This window comes from Oryzias latipes, chromosome 7 (assembly GCF_053564925.1).
Source record: "Oryzias latipes strain Hd-rR chromosome 7, Olatipes_Hd-rR_3.1".
NCBI lineage: Eukaryota > Metazoa > Chordata > Actinopteri > Beloniformes > Adrianichthyidae > Oryzias > Oryzias latipes.
Genome location: NC_136243.1, coordinates 4,652,834 through 4,666,904, shown reverse-complemented (window position 1 = coordinate 4,666,904; position 14,071 = coordinate 4,652,834). Strand labels below are relative to the sequence as shown.

The window sequence follows — 14,071 nt, the reverse complement described above, 5'->3', positions numbered from 1 at the left end:
CAATTTGTTTAAAACTAAATATACAAATGAATGTGTGCATTTGATTTAATTTCAACATTTTTAAAGTACAATAAGTCTGTGGATTCTTTTTAATAACATTGTTATGCTGTTGCTAATAAATGATGAGTATTTCTCGTGGTAGTTTTGCTGATGGTCTAGTCTGGTTGATACGTGGTGAGTTTCTGCTTCATGCAGGCGTTAAGACTTTAAACGTGATCTTAGGTCTGAATGTTCTGTAGATGTGACAAAGACTGATCACATGCAGACGGGTGACAAACATATACTCACACGCTGCAGTGAGTGACGGGCAGTGGGTTTTAGGTTTTTACAATCCCTGCGCGATTCACCTGCTGTCCCCACAACACCTCAGCCCCACCCCCTGCTTTCTTCCTCACACATCCCGTCCCCGCATCTGCGCGCTCTTTCTCAGAGACGGGAGCGCGTAGTTTTAGGCACGTCAATTCACAGGTTTTCAGCTGGTACAAACTCTGTGAAATAATAGATAATAGTAACTGATAGCGCTGGCGCAGATTTCTCTCTCTAAGCACTGCTACTACTGCGCGCCTCTGGCATCGCATCGCGCCCGAGAAGGACTGGTCTAATGAAAAAAAAAGTATAATTAAAGATTTGTCTGCGAGCCACATGTGACCATCAAAAGAGCCATATATGGCTCGCGAGCCATAGGTTCCCGACCCCTGACCTAAAGCAATGAACAAGCTGGCCATATGGATGGAGGTAACCAAGGAGCTTTCCTATCTGAAGGAGCTGGTCACTGGTGACCAGGGAACACCTTGGAGACACACAGGTGAGACCAGGTCACGTTAATGTTAATCTTGCAGGGCTTTCAAATTCTATTATAACTTGTTAGCTGGAAATGGTAGTGCTGCCAATTGCTTTTGTGGGAAAATTTAAAACTACACAGTTTAATGTTAAAAAATAGCTTCTGAATGATAGACTCAACTTTTTACAGGTCATTTGTGAAAACAGTAGAGATCATTGTTAAGGACAATGTAGTTGATTACCAGCAGAATTAAATACCAGGTGGAGATTAAGCAAAGTTTGCACAAAACTAGAAGCTTCCTGCTAGAGATTTTGTACAGCTTGTGGTGGTGTACAAGCCAAATGAATTTCCTTTATTAATGTGAAAATGCATTTAGAGGCTGCTTCCCTAATGATGTACAACTGCAACAAATAGTCTAGATTATGTGCACAAGCAGCAAGGCATCTAATAGCTCCCCCTTGTTGCTTCCAACACATTTTGCAAATAGTTTTACAAAACAAGTCAGCCAAATAGTATCAGTTTTGGGGGGGGAAAAAAGTATGTAATTTTGTTACAAAAAGCATGTGAAAATAATTTTAAAAGTTTGAAAAAATTCTCCAAATGGACAAATGAATACAGAAAAGTTGCATGAAAAAAGGACAAAAGTGTTAGACAGCACAGCAGGAACTTGGATGAACCAGCGGTGTGACTCACCAGTGAAGGGAAAAAGGCATGTACCATGGTGAGTTTCTCTACCTTTTCTCGGAGGGAAAATGTCCCACAAGCTCCGGCTGGCAGAAAGCGGTTTTTCACTCTGAGCTGGCCAAAGTTGGCTACTATGACTCTTGGTGACTGTGAGCTTTCAGGGATGACAATAACTGGTGCGCCAGCATCAATATCAAGCAGTACCCTGGATGCCCGCTGAGGACAATCACGAACCTAAAACGAGGTCAAAGACCAAAAAAGATATGAAAAATAGGACACTCATATGAAGTTATATTTGTGTCGCCACATGGAGAACAAAAGTCCCAGTTTTAAGATCTAATTTTCTAAATTGCAAGCAAAATTTTCAGTTTTAATAACAAATAAAAATGTTAAACCTTTCCATTAAAAATACATTTTTGCATTTGTAACAGTAATTTTATTTAAATGCATTCTCTCCCATCTCGCTTTCTCCCCATCTTTGAGTTTGCATTCCCATCTCTGAGTTTACCGTGACGTTTGTGCCACCAAACAGCCATTCAGAGACCAGACGGGCGATGCTAATTGGTCTAGATTCTATCCAATCACGTAAGTCTGCCTCACATTCACCGTGCCTGGAGCAGACACCGGACTTTGTGTCGGTTCTGTTTGACCAGGATTCTGCAGTCTTCAAGCATATTGGCCCGTTTCTCTCTGAGCTGAACCCAAAAGGAGCAGCAAAGCCAGAATACAACACGGTAGTGTACTTATTAGTGTAGACAATTAGCCAGCATCTTTCAGTTTTAAAATGGAACATTTTTTTTGCAATTTAGGAAATTTGGATCTCAAAACTGTGACTTTTGTTCTCAATGCTGTCGCGAAAATATCACTTCATACAGGCAGGTTGGCCAAAACAATACACTGTCATACAACAATTCTAGATAATACAGCAAATTGCTGTGAGGAACTGGCGGGAAAGAGCCTTTGCACTGGTACTTACGGTCTGGCCTTCCATGGCAGCCCTCTGCCTGCCGAGAATGTCCTGTAGCTGAGTGAAATGATGAATGAAAGCCACCAGCTCAGCCTGGAAGCGCTGGGTGTGGACATACTGCACTGAGGCCATCTGGAGGCTCACCATGATGTCACATTCTCTCTCGAGGTGAGGATCGGGCTGACCGTACCTTCATAAACAGCATATGATGTTACAAAACACCCGTTTCTTATGCTTAACATGCTGTAGCGCAGGGCTGTCCAATTTCAGGCGTCAAGGGCCGGTTTCCAACATGGTTTCCAACAAACCTGCCATTGAAGCGTCTTATTGGCTAAACACACCTGATCCAGGTAATCAACAGCAAATAAGGCAGGATTTCTGGAAAACCGACAGGACACCGGCCCTCGAGGCCTTGCTGTAGAGTGTGTGGTGCCTGATGTACAAACTTGAGTATGTTAAAAACAAGAGCATCCCCTCCTTGGGTGGTAAAGCGTTCTCCATACAAGCTCCCATGAGGGGTTAGGTCACTCAACGACAAACTTCTCAAACTCCCATGCAGTGCCATGTCACCATCTGCAATGTAAGACATAATAAAACAACTTTTGATACAAGGATTCATTTGTGTTACAATACTTGGGAATAATGAGCTAAAAAGACAAACGATTGGTTTATTTTCTTTTTCTTTAGAGTGGATGATACTCACCAAGCATCTCAAGATGAGCAGATAACTTGGACACGCTGGCTCTGGCGAGCTCATTGAGCTTTTTGTTCAACACAAGAGACAAAGAATGAACCTGAAAAGTGGAAAATGTGAAGACAGTTTAAAAAAACACAAACTGTTAAGCTGGGAGAACATCATTAAGTATGCAAAGCTATGCCTGTTTTGTAAAATCATCACTGAATTGTCATCCCCTCCACTCAGTCAGTTTGTAAAAATGAGAACATTCTCCCAAAGAGACAGGAGGGTCGGTTCGTCAAGACTGTATAGTTCCTCTGCAGAGACGTGCCTTCAGCCAGAGCGCCTTCTTCGTAACAGCAGCACAAGAGTGGAACTCTGTTCCTCACATTATTAGAGACCTCACCACATTCATTCTGTTTAAAAAGCACCTGAAAAACTGGTTCATGTCACAAGAAACGTGTCTACATTGAACTATTTTAATGCCTGCCCCTCATTGTCTGATCTGTTACCTATGTGTCTTTTATATATGTTTTTATGTTTCTCTCTCTGTGCATGTTGTATGTATTTTAAATGATTGTGTATAGTACATGTATATTTTTTCTATTAATGTATTGAATTTATGCTTTGAAGTTTTTAAGTTGACGGTTTTAACACCTGTCCGGGGACGACAGATGAAAAATAGCCTTTGGGCTAATTGTGGTGCATTGCAGCCATGCTTTTAATGTGGACTGTCTCTGTTAAATAAACGAATAAATCAAATAAATATAAGTTGTACGGCTAAGCTCATCAGAACACTTTGCATTTAGCAACAATAGCTCACAAAAAACTAACAATGTCTTGGGAGGTAACAAAAAATGTAACTGAACTTCTTCTTACCTAGTAGATTGAGAACATCTTTAACATGACATCTATAAGCATGAGTTTTATTAGACGTATAATGTCCCTGGTATGACATTTGTCCTAAAGTCACGTTCCACGTCAAAGTGTCATTTATGTTTTAATGTTTCTGTATAATCTGTTCTCATAATCCCACTTGCTGTATGTCTGCTGATCAGTTGGAAACTACTAAAACTAATGAACTGAAATTTAGTGGAAACTTCGTTGATCAAACAGGAATTCTTACGTAAACAACGATCTAAAAGCATTTTTTTTGCTTGAAAAATTAAGGAAATTACTTTAAGGGAAAGATGACTCATGGAATTGATCACCATTTTCTAAGAGAATTCATTTCATTTTTATTAGTCATAATTTTTTACTTTGTTTAGATTTTGAAAGAATAACAAACCTTTAACTTCAGGCAACTGTTGCCTACCTTTAGGTCCACTTTTGTGTTGACAGGTTGCACTGTTTCGTCCACATCTGGATCATACAATGGGAAATCTGGCACTGCTTGGGGTGGGATTTCCTCCTTCACTGCATGATTGCTGGCTGTGGACCCAATCCCAAAGAAGTCCAGAATAACCACCCAGGTCTGAAGAGTGATCAGAACGTCCAGGCAGTTGAAGTCAATGTCCACACTTCGTCCCACACTGCCATAGCGCGTTTTGAATTCTGGGTGGTTCTGGTCCACCAGCAAAACATTTATATGAACCAAAGAGTCATCAAAGTCTGAAGGCTGAAGAGAGGCTTTACAATGCAAAGGAGAAGGCGGGGGGGTGATGGGACATTCTGGGTCTTTCTTGGACTTGCGATTGCTATTTGATGGGGTGCTGGAATGCCTCTGGTAGAGCTGAAACACATTCTGGGCCTCCTCCATGTGGGCTGGCAGTGAGCGGGGCATGTCTGGGTAAAACGCATTAGACTGTGAGGGACAGCTCTGGGAGAGGTACTCCTTTGGGCTAAACGTTGAGGGCTTGGGAGCGCCACGAGACACCATCAGATATTTGTACTTAGACTCTGGGTTCTGTTCCAGTAGATCTTCCATCAGAACTGCACGTAGAGCCAGCTGCACCCTTAGCGAGTTCGGATGATCTTTGGTAAAGTCTCCTTCAAGATCTTGGAAGCGAACACTGACTAACCCTTGGGATCCCTGAGTCAGGTCTGCACTCAGCTGGACCTGGAGTTCTGCCACATGTAGGTTGACTTTTAGCTGAGTAAAGGAGGCGGAGTAAGGAGCTGGTTTTTGAGACTGTAAAGACAAAGGAGAAGAAAGGGACGAATGGGAAAAGTTAACACTGGGGGGGTCCCTAGCAAACAGCCCCCCTTGGGGGTCAGGAAACCAATGGAGTCTGACAGAGGAAGGCGTTGGTGGTGGGGGGGTTGGTGGCTGGCTGGGCATTGTGTGCTGCTCCTCAATCAAGAACAGGTTGTCAAGAGTCTGGAGAACTTGTTCGTACACAGGCTTGCACAAGAAGACCTAGCAGACAAATTTAAAATTTCACTCAATACTAGTCATCTATTAACGTCACATTAAATGGATACAACATAAATATATATACACTTGTGTTATCCTCGTCTATGCTAAAATCTGTATCCCGTTAAAAACATTTAGGCGTGGCAGTTGAGAACTGGACTGAGGGACCCCTCGCCCCTGGCGTTCCAAACAGGAAGTACCTGCTGGCTCCAGGAAGCTAAAATCCCATAGACAACTATAGAGAAATGAACAGCTGTTACGCAATCATTCTATTAGTCAGGATAATCGTTCGTGTCCTGCTACCTGTATTTTTTTTTTACATGTTTTTTCATTAATCCTAGTTTTTTTATGATGGTATATCTTTATCTAAAGTTATAAACTGACCAATCAGATACCTCGATGAAAGCATGTGGTCTCATGCTGAATGTTCAAAACGTTTGACAGATTCTGTGTAGCCCACTTTCAAGTGGTAGGGGCATGGACTTCCAACAAGCTCACTCCTGATTGGTGAGTGGTTGCCATAGAAACGGCGGCTGAATTGACCTAATTTCAAGCCATTTTCTATGGGTGACATCATACTCACTCTGTCCAGTTCTCTTACACAGCCAATGGTTGGGACCAAAATCACAGCTTCATTTTGTTTGCGTTTGTGAGCGTGTCAATTTAAAAAGAATAAAGAAAGTCATACCTGGACAGGGGTGACAAATTCCCCCTGAATTCTCAGTTGTCCCACGCTTCTGTACGATTCCTCAGTGGTACTTAAGCTTTGCTCAGCATCTTCATCAAGAGGAAGTTTCTCCACAGTAAACTGAATAGTAGTATCTTTCAGTATATGGAAGGCTGGTAAAGGAAATACTCAGTGAAAAGACCCATTTTTCAGGCTGAATGTTTGTATATATTGCAAACAAAGTAAAACAAAACAAAAACAAAAAAGTAGCAACAGAAATGTTCTCACCTTGTCCTCGGCTCAGAGACTCGAAGAAGTCGTTGCGTGTGAACGGGGCTTCCTCTTGGTTTATGAGGTATCTTAACACATCGTCAACTCGCTCCCATCTGGGTGCTCTTTTTGGAATCAAGTGACTCATGTTGAGAGAATACAGACGAATATCCTTCACCAACACCTGCAGGGTCTCCCCTGGTAAGTCCTGGCTATTAAGACAATTGCATATCCTTATACTTCCCAAATGACCAACCAATAGCTCAGGGTGTCCAAATTTACGAGGAATAGACACAACTGGAGATTCAATATGGATGTTTAAGTTAAGCTTCACTGAGAAATCATCAAGTGTGGATTCAGGTTCTTCAACGGGAACCTCCTCTTCCTCCTCAAATGAATATGGCCAACTGTGGCTGAAGGTTCGAGATTTTTTTAGTGGGGTCTCAAAGAGTGAAACCATACCACTGTATTCTGCTGTTTTGGAGGCCAGAACTGTTGATACTTTTGTGGCAGCATTTTTCAACATGGAACGGAAACTATCTTCCAATTCATTGGCTGACAGACTGAGCTCTCGAAGGAACTTGGCAGAGTGGTTGTAGTGAAGTGATGCCATGTGGAGTTTTAGTGAACATTCCCCTCTGGACTGCTCCAGAAGGCGGAAGTTTAAAGCATCTGTTTGGGAGCCACATGTATCAGAGAGAAATGTTAACCCATCCAGACCCAAAGAGTTACCCTCAACACTACCAATGCTGACCACAAACTGGCTTCGGTTTCCCTCCTGGGTCAGGTCTCCCAGCTGCATTAATCCGAGTGAACCACTCACATCAAATGTACTTCCCATTGAAACGTTGACCTTGGTTCCAGCAATGCTGGCAGTGGCTATCTTCATTGCTTTCTTCTCAGCACCCAACGTGGTGCCAGTGGACACCGTCCGGAGGAGAAGCAGGTTCAGTCTGTGGATCTCCACTGTTAACTCTTTATTCTGGTCATACGTGGCTTGGTATGTCCTGTCCTCGTCCTCATTGTGAAGATGTGTTGGCTGTTGTTGAACTGAAGAGCTATCTTCTCTGGGAAAAGACTTCTGAAGGAATTTTAGCAGCTCCACTATGGTCTCGGGGTTAAGAATTATATCCAAGTTGTTGACTTGTATACTTGTAACCTGAAGGGAGCTGTCAAGGTTCATGGAGGGACAGTCTGAGCTCACAAACTGATACTCAAGCTTGATAAGTGCATCTTCATCTTTGAAAATTGAACTGAATGGGGATGTGTTACCCATGGAGAGGTTTGAGGAAAACTCGGGAAGCCTTTCTTCATGCTCAGATGTGTTGTTGCACAAGTCAGGAGAAGACGGCTGGCTTTCTTTGAGGATACCAGTGGGTAGATCAAAGCCCAGGTGCTTATGAGAAGCAACAAGAAGGTCAAAATCTGACCCATAGGTCTGCATAGTGTCCACCAAAAGAAGACCATGGACTGTTAAAGAAACTTCAGCATCGTATGGCCGCTTCACGAAATGCGCCTTTGTGCCAAACACTTTGAGAACAGATATATAGCGACCTTCACTCTCCACACCAAGCTGCATGTATGCCACATTGAATTCAGCCAACAGCAGACGAGATTCCACGAGGACTTCGCGTGTATGCTGTTCCAGTGTCATAACACTCTGGGTCAGATTCTTGGCAGAACCCTGCAGTTTCAATGAGCTGTCATCCCTGAAAAAATATTTGTGCTGGGGTATAGGATCAGGAGATCGGACATTTGGATCTTTTTCCATGAATTTGTCCGCTTCACTTGGAGCTGGACTGCTTAGCCTTGCAAGGCAACTTTGAAGGGCAGTCATCTTCTCAAGGTTGAAATGAACCTTGAGATCCGGCAGCGTCCCTGAGAGCACAGCCCCGGGGAGCTGAGGATCTGAAGTATAACGCAGCCTCTGCTCAAGCTGGAGCAGCACGTTAAACTTTTCAACCACATGTGTAGGCCCTACTTCACCTTCCTGAAGGTGTTTCCAGTTATCCTTGTAGCGACCAACCATTATTTGCAGGTCCATAAATGACAAGCAGTATTTTTCATATAGTTTCCAACTGTAAGCTTGTGTGGACTCTGGGATTTTAAGACTGGGGACCTCAGGGTTTTTAAGCTGCGCCTTTAAAGGCAAGTCGAGTTCAGGTGGTGGAGATTCTGGTGGCGTGGCAAGCGGCGTCTGGTACTCATCATCGCTCATGTCTTCCCTTTCAGGCTCGGCAGATTTTGAGCTGATGGTACTTTCATCTTTAATGAAATTGACAAGCAGTTCATAGAGTGAATGATCAAATTTAATAGACAAAACAGTTTGCACGCGTTGGTACATTGTTCATCCTTTATAACTGGAATTTACCTTGGGAATTTGTCAGAAGAATTCTGCCTAAATCGACCACAACAAGCACAGGGTCTCCTGACTGGAAGTCATCCGGGAAAATCACTTGAGGTGCACAGATGTCAAGTTTCATCGTCCAGCGCTTACTGTTTTCCTGTGAAGGATGTACAACATATATTTTCATAAATAATAAACATCAACAGCCACATTCGGGACACATTTCAGAAAAACTCTTACAATAAACTCTCCCACAAGAAGCTGGTCAATGGTTTGCCGGATTTCTGCCTTGGTTTGCATCTTTAGCTTGTTGTACTGCCTCCTGGCAGCTTCTGCCACTCTCAGCTCCAGCTCAGACTGATATCCAAAACCTGGATGACAAAAACAAAAGAAAAACAACTCCTGTAAGTTTCTTCAAACTCTTAGTTTAAGTTTAAACGGGTTAAGAAAGACAATTATCTATAAAATGACGGTTTTAGATTACATAAAGATCTTTTTGTCCATCTACGGTTTATAATTTTTTATTCTATCCTTTTTGGGTTTTTTTGGGGGGTGTTTTGTTAAATTGCATACATATTCTATAATTCACAAGCGTTTTAATTTGGATTTGAACTGTTTAGTTGCCTCATCTTTTCTATTGATTTCCATTGCCTCCTTAGATTCAAACATTTTGCAACATTTGTGACTTTTGTCTGTTTTTAATCGATCAATCATATTTATTTCCTAAGATCCAACCATATCGATGTCTGAGCCAATGTGTTTTTTCTCTAAAATGTCATCCATACAAAAACATGCATATATTATTGTGTGCTCCTCTAAGCGCACCTGAATGCAGCAACAATGAGCTCTCAATGAAAGCACATAACTACAGGAGTTTCATGCAGTCCCTGAATGCACCTCGTGCTGCGTCGTATGTGACTATTAAACCTGTGCAATAAAGTCAGAATTTAATTTTTGAGCCAAGTATGGGATGGATGTTTGTGGTAGCCAAGAGGGTGGGGGGGGGCAGACACTTAAAAGTTTTGGCTGTGAGTTTGAGCCCCCTGTGAGAGATGACACACAATAATTCCTCCTCCAGCAAATTTCCCACTTGGTACAGTGCGATCCCAACTGTCCCGTTGTCCTGGCAACCTCCAAACCCGGACTCATCGATCAGATTTCCAGATGGAAAGGCGCGATTCATCAGAGAAGGCGTCTCCACTGCTCTGGAGTCCAGTGGCGGCATGCTGGTAGAAAAGCGCTATATAAGTATGCACCATTTACCACTGCATCAACGCTTTGCTTTGCACTTGGTGATGCGTGGCTTGGATGCAGCTGCTTAGCCATGGAAACCCATTCCATGAAGCTCTCTGCGTCCTGTTCTTGGGCTAATCTGAAGGTCACATGACGTTTGGAGCTCTGTAGCAACTGACTGTGCAGAAAGTTGGTGACCTATTTGCACTATGTCCTTCAGCATCCTCTGACTCCTCTCCATCAGTTTATGTGGTCTACCACTTGATGGCTGAGTTGTTGTTGTTCCCAAAATCTTCCATGTTGTTCTGATAGAGCTGACAGATGACTGTGGAAGATTTATTAGAGAGGAAACTTCACCACTGGATTTGTTCCACAGGTGGCGTCCTATGACAGTTCCACACTGGAATCCACTGATCTCCTGAGAGTGACCCATTGTTTCACAAAGGTTTGTAAAAACAGTCTGCATGCCTGAGCGATGATTTCATACACCTGTGACCAGGACGAGTGATTAGGACACCTGATTCTGATCATTTGGATGGGTGGGCATATACTTTTGGTTATACGGTGTATGTCTGCACTGCATCAGCATCCAGGTGATTGTGTGCATGAAGCAGAAGATTCATTCTACAGGGAGCATTTATTCTTCTTGGACAAACGGGGGGGTTTTGGTCTGGTGCCCCCTGCAGAAAATCAAGTTCAGATCAAGTAATTAGGACACTTGACTGAGCTGGCTTCTTTGAAACAAACTTTTGCCTCATCATCAGGACAAAAACAAGTGGTAAGGCAAACTTTCTCTCTGAACTGATGTTTATTTAATCCATCGTGACGATCAGCATATATATCGCTTTCCTGTGCCGCTGCAGTCGGGGTCGGTGCTGGCTCAGCCGGCTAAGCGGCGCATTTTGTCTCTCTTTTAGTAAAAAAAGAGATCTAAACAGAAAAATAACAAGAATAAAGTACCAAAAACTGATTGAGTATTTATTTCTTTTATAAGTGACCATGGTATAAGTGGGTTAATGGCCGACGAAGTGTGCATTATCAGAAATTAATGCATGCCGTGGAAGCCTGAACCGTCTGACACCAAGTGCGTAAATTCTGATAATGCACACGTCGAAGGCCATTAACCCTTACATATATCGCTTTCCTTTGCCGCCATATTCGAGGTCGGTCAGCCATTACCATGACAATATGCTGCACCACATATCAATCAGTCTGCGGTTTAAACCGAAAAAATAACTAGGATTAATCTCAAAATATTGACTACATATTATGTTTGTAAGTGACCATGGTATAAGTGGGATAATGTCCATCTATCCATCTATCTATCCATTTATATTTCACTGTTAAAACTTGACCTCTACAAAAAATTAAGCGATTTTTTTATTTAAGGTATTGATTAAAGGTTCAATGTTTGGGTTGCTGTTGAAAAGTCTGCCACAGAAATAAAGATGTCAGTTGTGTTGATGGGCTTAAATATGCCTAAACCATGAACAGATAAGGAAAATGATCCTATTTCTCCATAATTGCCTTCTTGTGCTCCATGGTACCTCGTTTCAACACTAAAACTCCTTTCTGAAGAATAGTCTGACCTATCTTTGATGAAGTCTTGAAATCTTTTCTGAAGACATCCTTAAAGTCTGACTTTACTTGACCGTGTAGGTGAGAGTTAGATGAACTACACTCACATGCAGCCTCTTCAAACAAAGACACCACATTCTATTTCTTCCAGCAAAATAACTAGACAGTTGTTAAACAGTATGCAACTATGAGCAAACAAAGTGAACTTGGGTCTGATACTAACCTGAGGTGTGGACCCTCCCTTTGTAGAAGAACTCAGTCACTTTTTTAATAGCCTGAGGGTTGTAGATAATGTTCAGTGGACTTGTGCGGACTTCCAGTCTTCTTTCAAACTTGGATTTTGCAGGGTTTCGCTCATATATCATTTCAAACACTGGAGATGTAGACTCGACTCTGCATTCTGGCAAAATATGCAGCAAAAAAAACAAACGTTATTTATTGCTTTTATCGGCTTAACTACAGTTTTGCTACTTTATTCTGCTTGCTGATGATTTTTAATCAAAGAGATGGAGCGTGGATTGGTCTTTCACTGGCGCAAAAAAGTATTGAGCCAGGCACCAAATGTGCAAGTTCTCCCACTTAAAAAGATGAGAGAGGCCTGTAATTTACGTATACCTCAACTATGAGAGACAAAATGAGAAAAACAAAAACAGAAAATCACAGTCTGATTTTCGAAGAATTTATTTGTAAACTATGGTAGAAAATAAGTATTTGGTCAAACTTTACATGAGTTCAAATCATTCATCATTGGTTCCAGAGCCCTGCTCACACCGAACGTGAGTCGCTCATCAAATTTGCGTCAGCCGCCAGTCTTTCACCGTGTGGCGAATTTACTCCTCGCTGCCTGTCCAAAAAGGCTTGACACCCCAGATGTGTAGCTACTGCCAAATATTTGTAGCCTAAATGTTACATGGAGTGGCGTCTGTGTATACTTCATTCACAATGCATGGAAGACATGGATGGTGTTAAAAGAATAAGGTTTATTTATTTTAAAGAGCTCTTCAACAGCATGGGCAATCACATCTCCATGTCTGGGTTGATGAGATCATTCAGAGAATCTCCCAGTACGGTGAGATTCACTCCGGCAGTGAGAGCCGCATCCGAGTGACGAGAGATGCTCTTTAGTGTAAACTTGGTTCCAAATTAAACTCAAAGTAGTTTAAGATTATTAGAGGAAATTGGTGGCAATTTAAAAAGCCCTGACCTTTGAACTCTAGAACATTTGTGGGTGGCTTTGAAAATACAAGAATATGCAAAAAAGATCTCATGAATGGGACAGACTTTCAATCAACCATTGAGCAAACATACTAGAATAGAGCTGTGGAGGTGTAAGATTTTATTAAAAATGTCTAATACTCGAGATATGGAAAAAGTATATAATGTTGCAGCTTAAAAGGATTACTGTATAGAAGAAAATTATATAAGCATGGCTATAAACATTAGCATATTGGTTTCTTAGAATGTGTTTCTTGGGACATTCTAAAAATAAGTCAGTGGAGTCTAAGGCTGAATTCAAATTGCTTCCTCACCTCTCTGGCTCTTCACTGTTGCTCCAAAGAAATTAGTTAGGCTCTAATATCAGGATTTATTACCAAGTGAAACATACTGAAGATTGTTTAAACTGTCTGCACTTAAACAAAGATAAAACAAATCTTTTTTCCATAATTAAGTTTTGTACTTTTTTCCATCTTTACTATCAATGTCAATGCAAACGATATATAAAAGAAAAGTTCTGTATAATCTTTTACAAATGATGGGGAAAAGTAGTTGTGACTGTTGAGGATCTTACCAGAAACATTGTTGGACTGGAGTGGTGACTGATTAACGGTGACAACTGTATCCTGCGACAAGTCATAAGTTAAAGTTAAGGTTAAAGATAATTCCTTTTGAAAGTATAAATAAACACAGTTCTCTCTCGGAACCACTTACGGTTTTGGTTGACATCAGGACAGGGAAGATGGAACCCTGAGTGGTCAAATCTCGCAGGAACAAATTGCCCAGCTTCACTGACAGTAAGGAGGACTCTGAGCGAGGGAGGGACTCCACGATCACCTTCACCACTGAAGACAAAAAAAAAACGGAGTTCTTTTCTGAAACAAGAGCTGCTTCGATTATGTGGAAGTCGCTTCTCCAGACAAATGTATGAGTGAAAGTTGACAACATGGCAACTTCAAAGTGTGCAGCTGATGTTTATCCCATCTAATGATGGTTTTTGGGGAAAGTGTAAAAGCTTTAGAATCGACTCCATGAGTGCAGAAACATACCCGAGAATTCAAGATGGATGACACCACTCTCATGCAGAACAGGGCCCCTCCTGTCCTGTTCAAAGAGCATGATGGTACCCTTCTCCAGTAAGAACTCCAGCCGGGCAAACATGTGATCCCGCCTGGTGAAAGTGTTCAGAGTGTGGGAGTCCTCCAGTGGATCAAACAGGTCTTCTGTCTCTGCTGGAGAGCAGCACATAGTCATGATTCAGCATGTATAGGAGACTGTAAAACAGACGATGTGCAGC

General features: G+C 42.0%; 1 protein-coding gene across 5 annotated transcripts in view; it reads right to left on the bottom strand.

Moving 5' to 3' along the window:
* The window catches only part of vps13d (vacuolar protein sorting 13 homolog D), a 72,045-nt gene that overhangs the window by 44,574 nt on the left and 13,400 nt on the right, over positions 1–14,071 (bottom strand). For 2 of the 5 annotated variants that reach the window (XM_023957042.2, XM_078950075.1), the window contains 13 exons: positions 13,824–14,006; positions 13,489–13,619; positions 13,349–13,400; positions 11,783–11,959; positions 8,989–9,119; positions 8,773–8,905; positions 6,420–8,666; positions 6,153–6,304; positions 4,424–5,467; positions 3,136–3,226; positions 2,879–3,005; positions 2,442–2,622; positions 1,475–1,699 (listed from right to left, as the gene is read on the bottom strand). In XM_023957042.2, coding sequence (XP_023812810.1) covers positions 1,475–1,699; positions 2,442–2,622; positions 2,879–3,005; positions 3,136–3,226; positions 4,424–5,467; positions 6,153–6,304; positions 6,420–8,666; positions 8,773–8,905; positions 8,989–9,119; positions 11,783–11,959; positions 13,349–13,400; positions 13,489–13,619; positions 13,824–14,006 — 4,874 coding nt within the window. The remainder of the gene's footprint in view (positions 1–1,474; positions 1,700–2,441; positions 2,623–2,878; positions 3,006–3,135; positions 3,227–4,423; positions 5,468–6,152; positions 6,305–6,419; positions 8,667–8,772; positions 8,906–8,988; positions 9,120–11,782; positions 11,960–13,348; positions 13,401–13,488; positions 13,620–13,823; positions 14,007–14,071) is intronic. The other 3 variants (XM_078950077.1, XM_011473001.4, XM_078950076.1) reach the window with 2 other exon arrangements.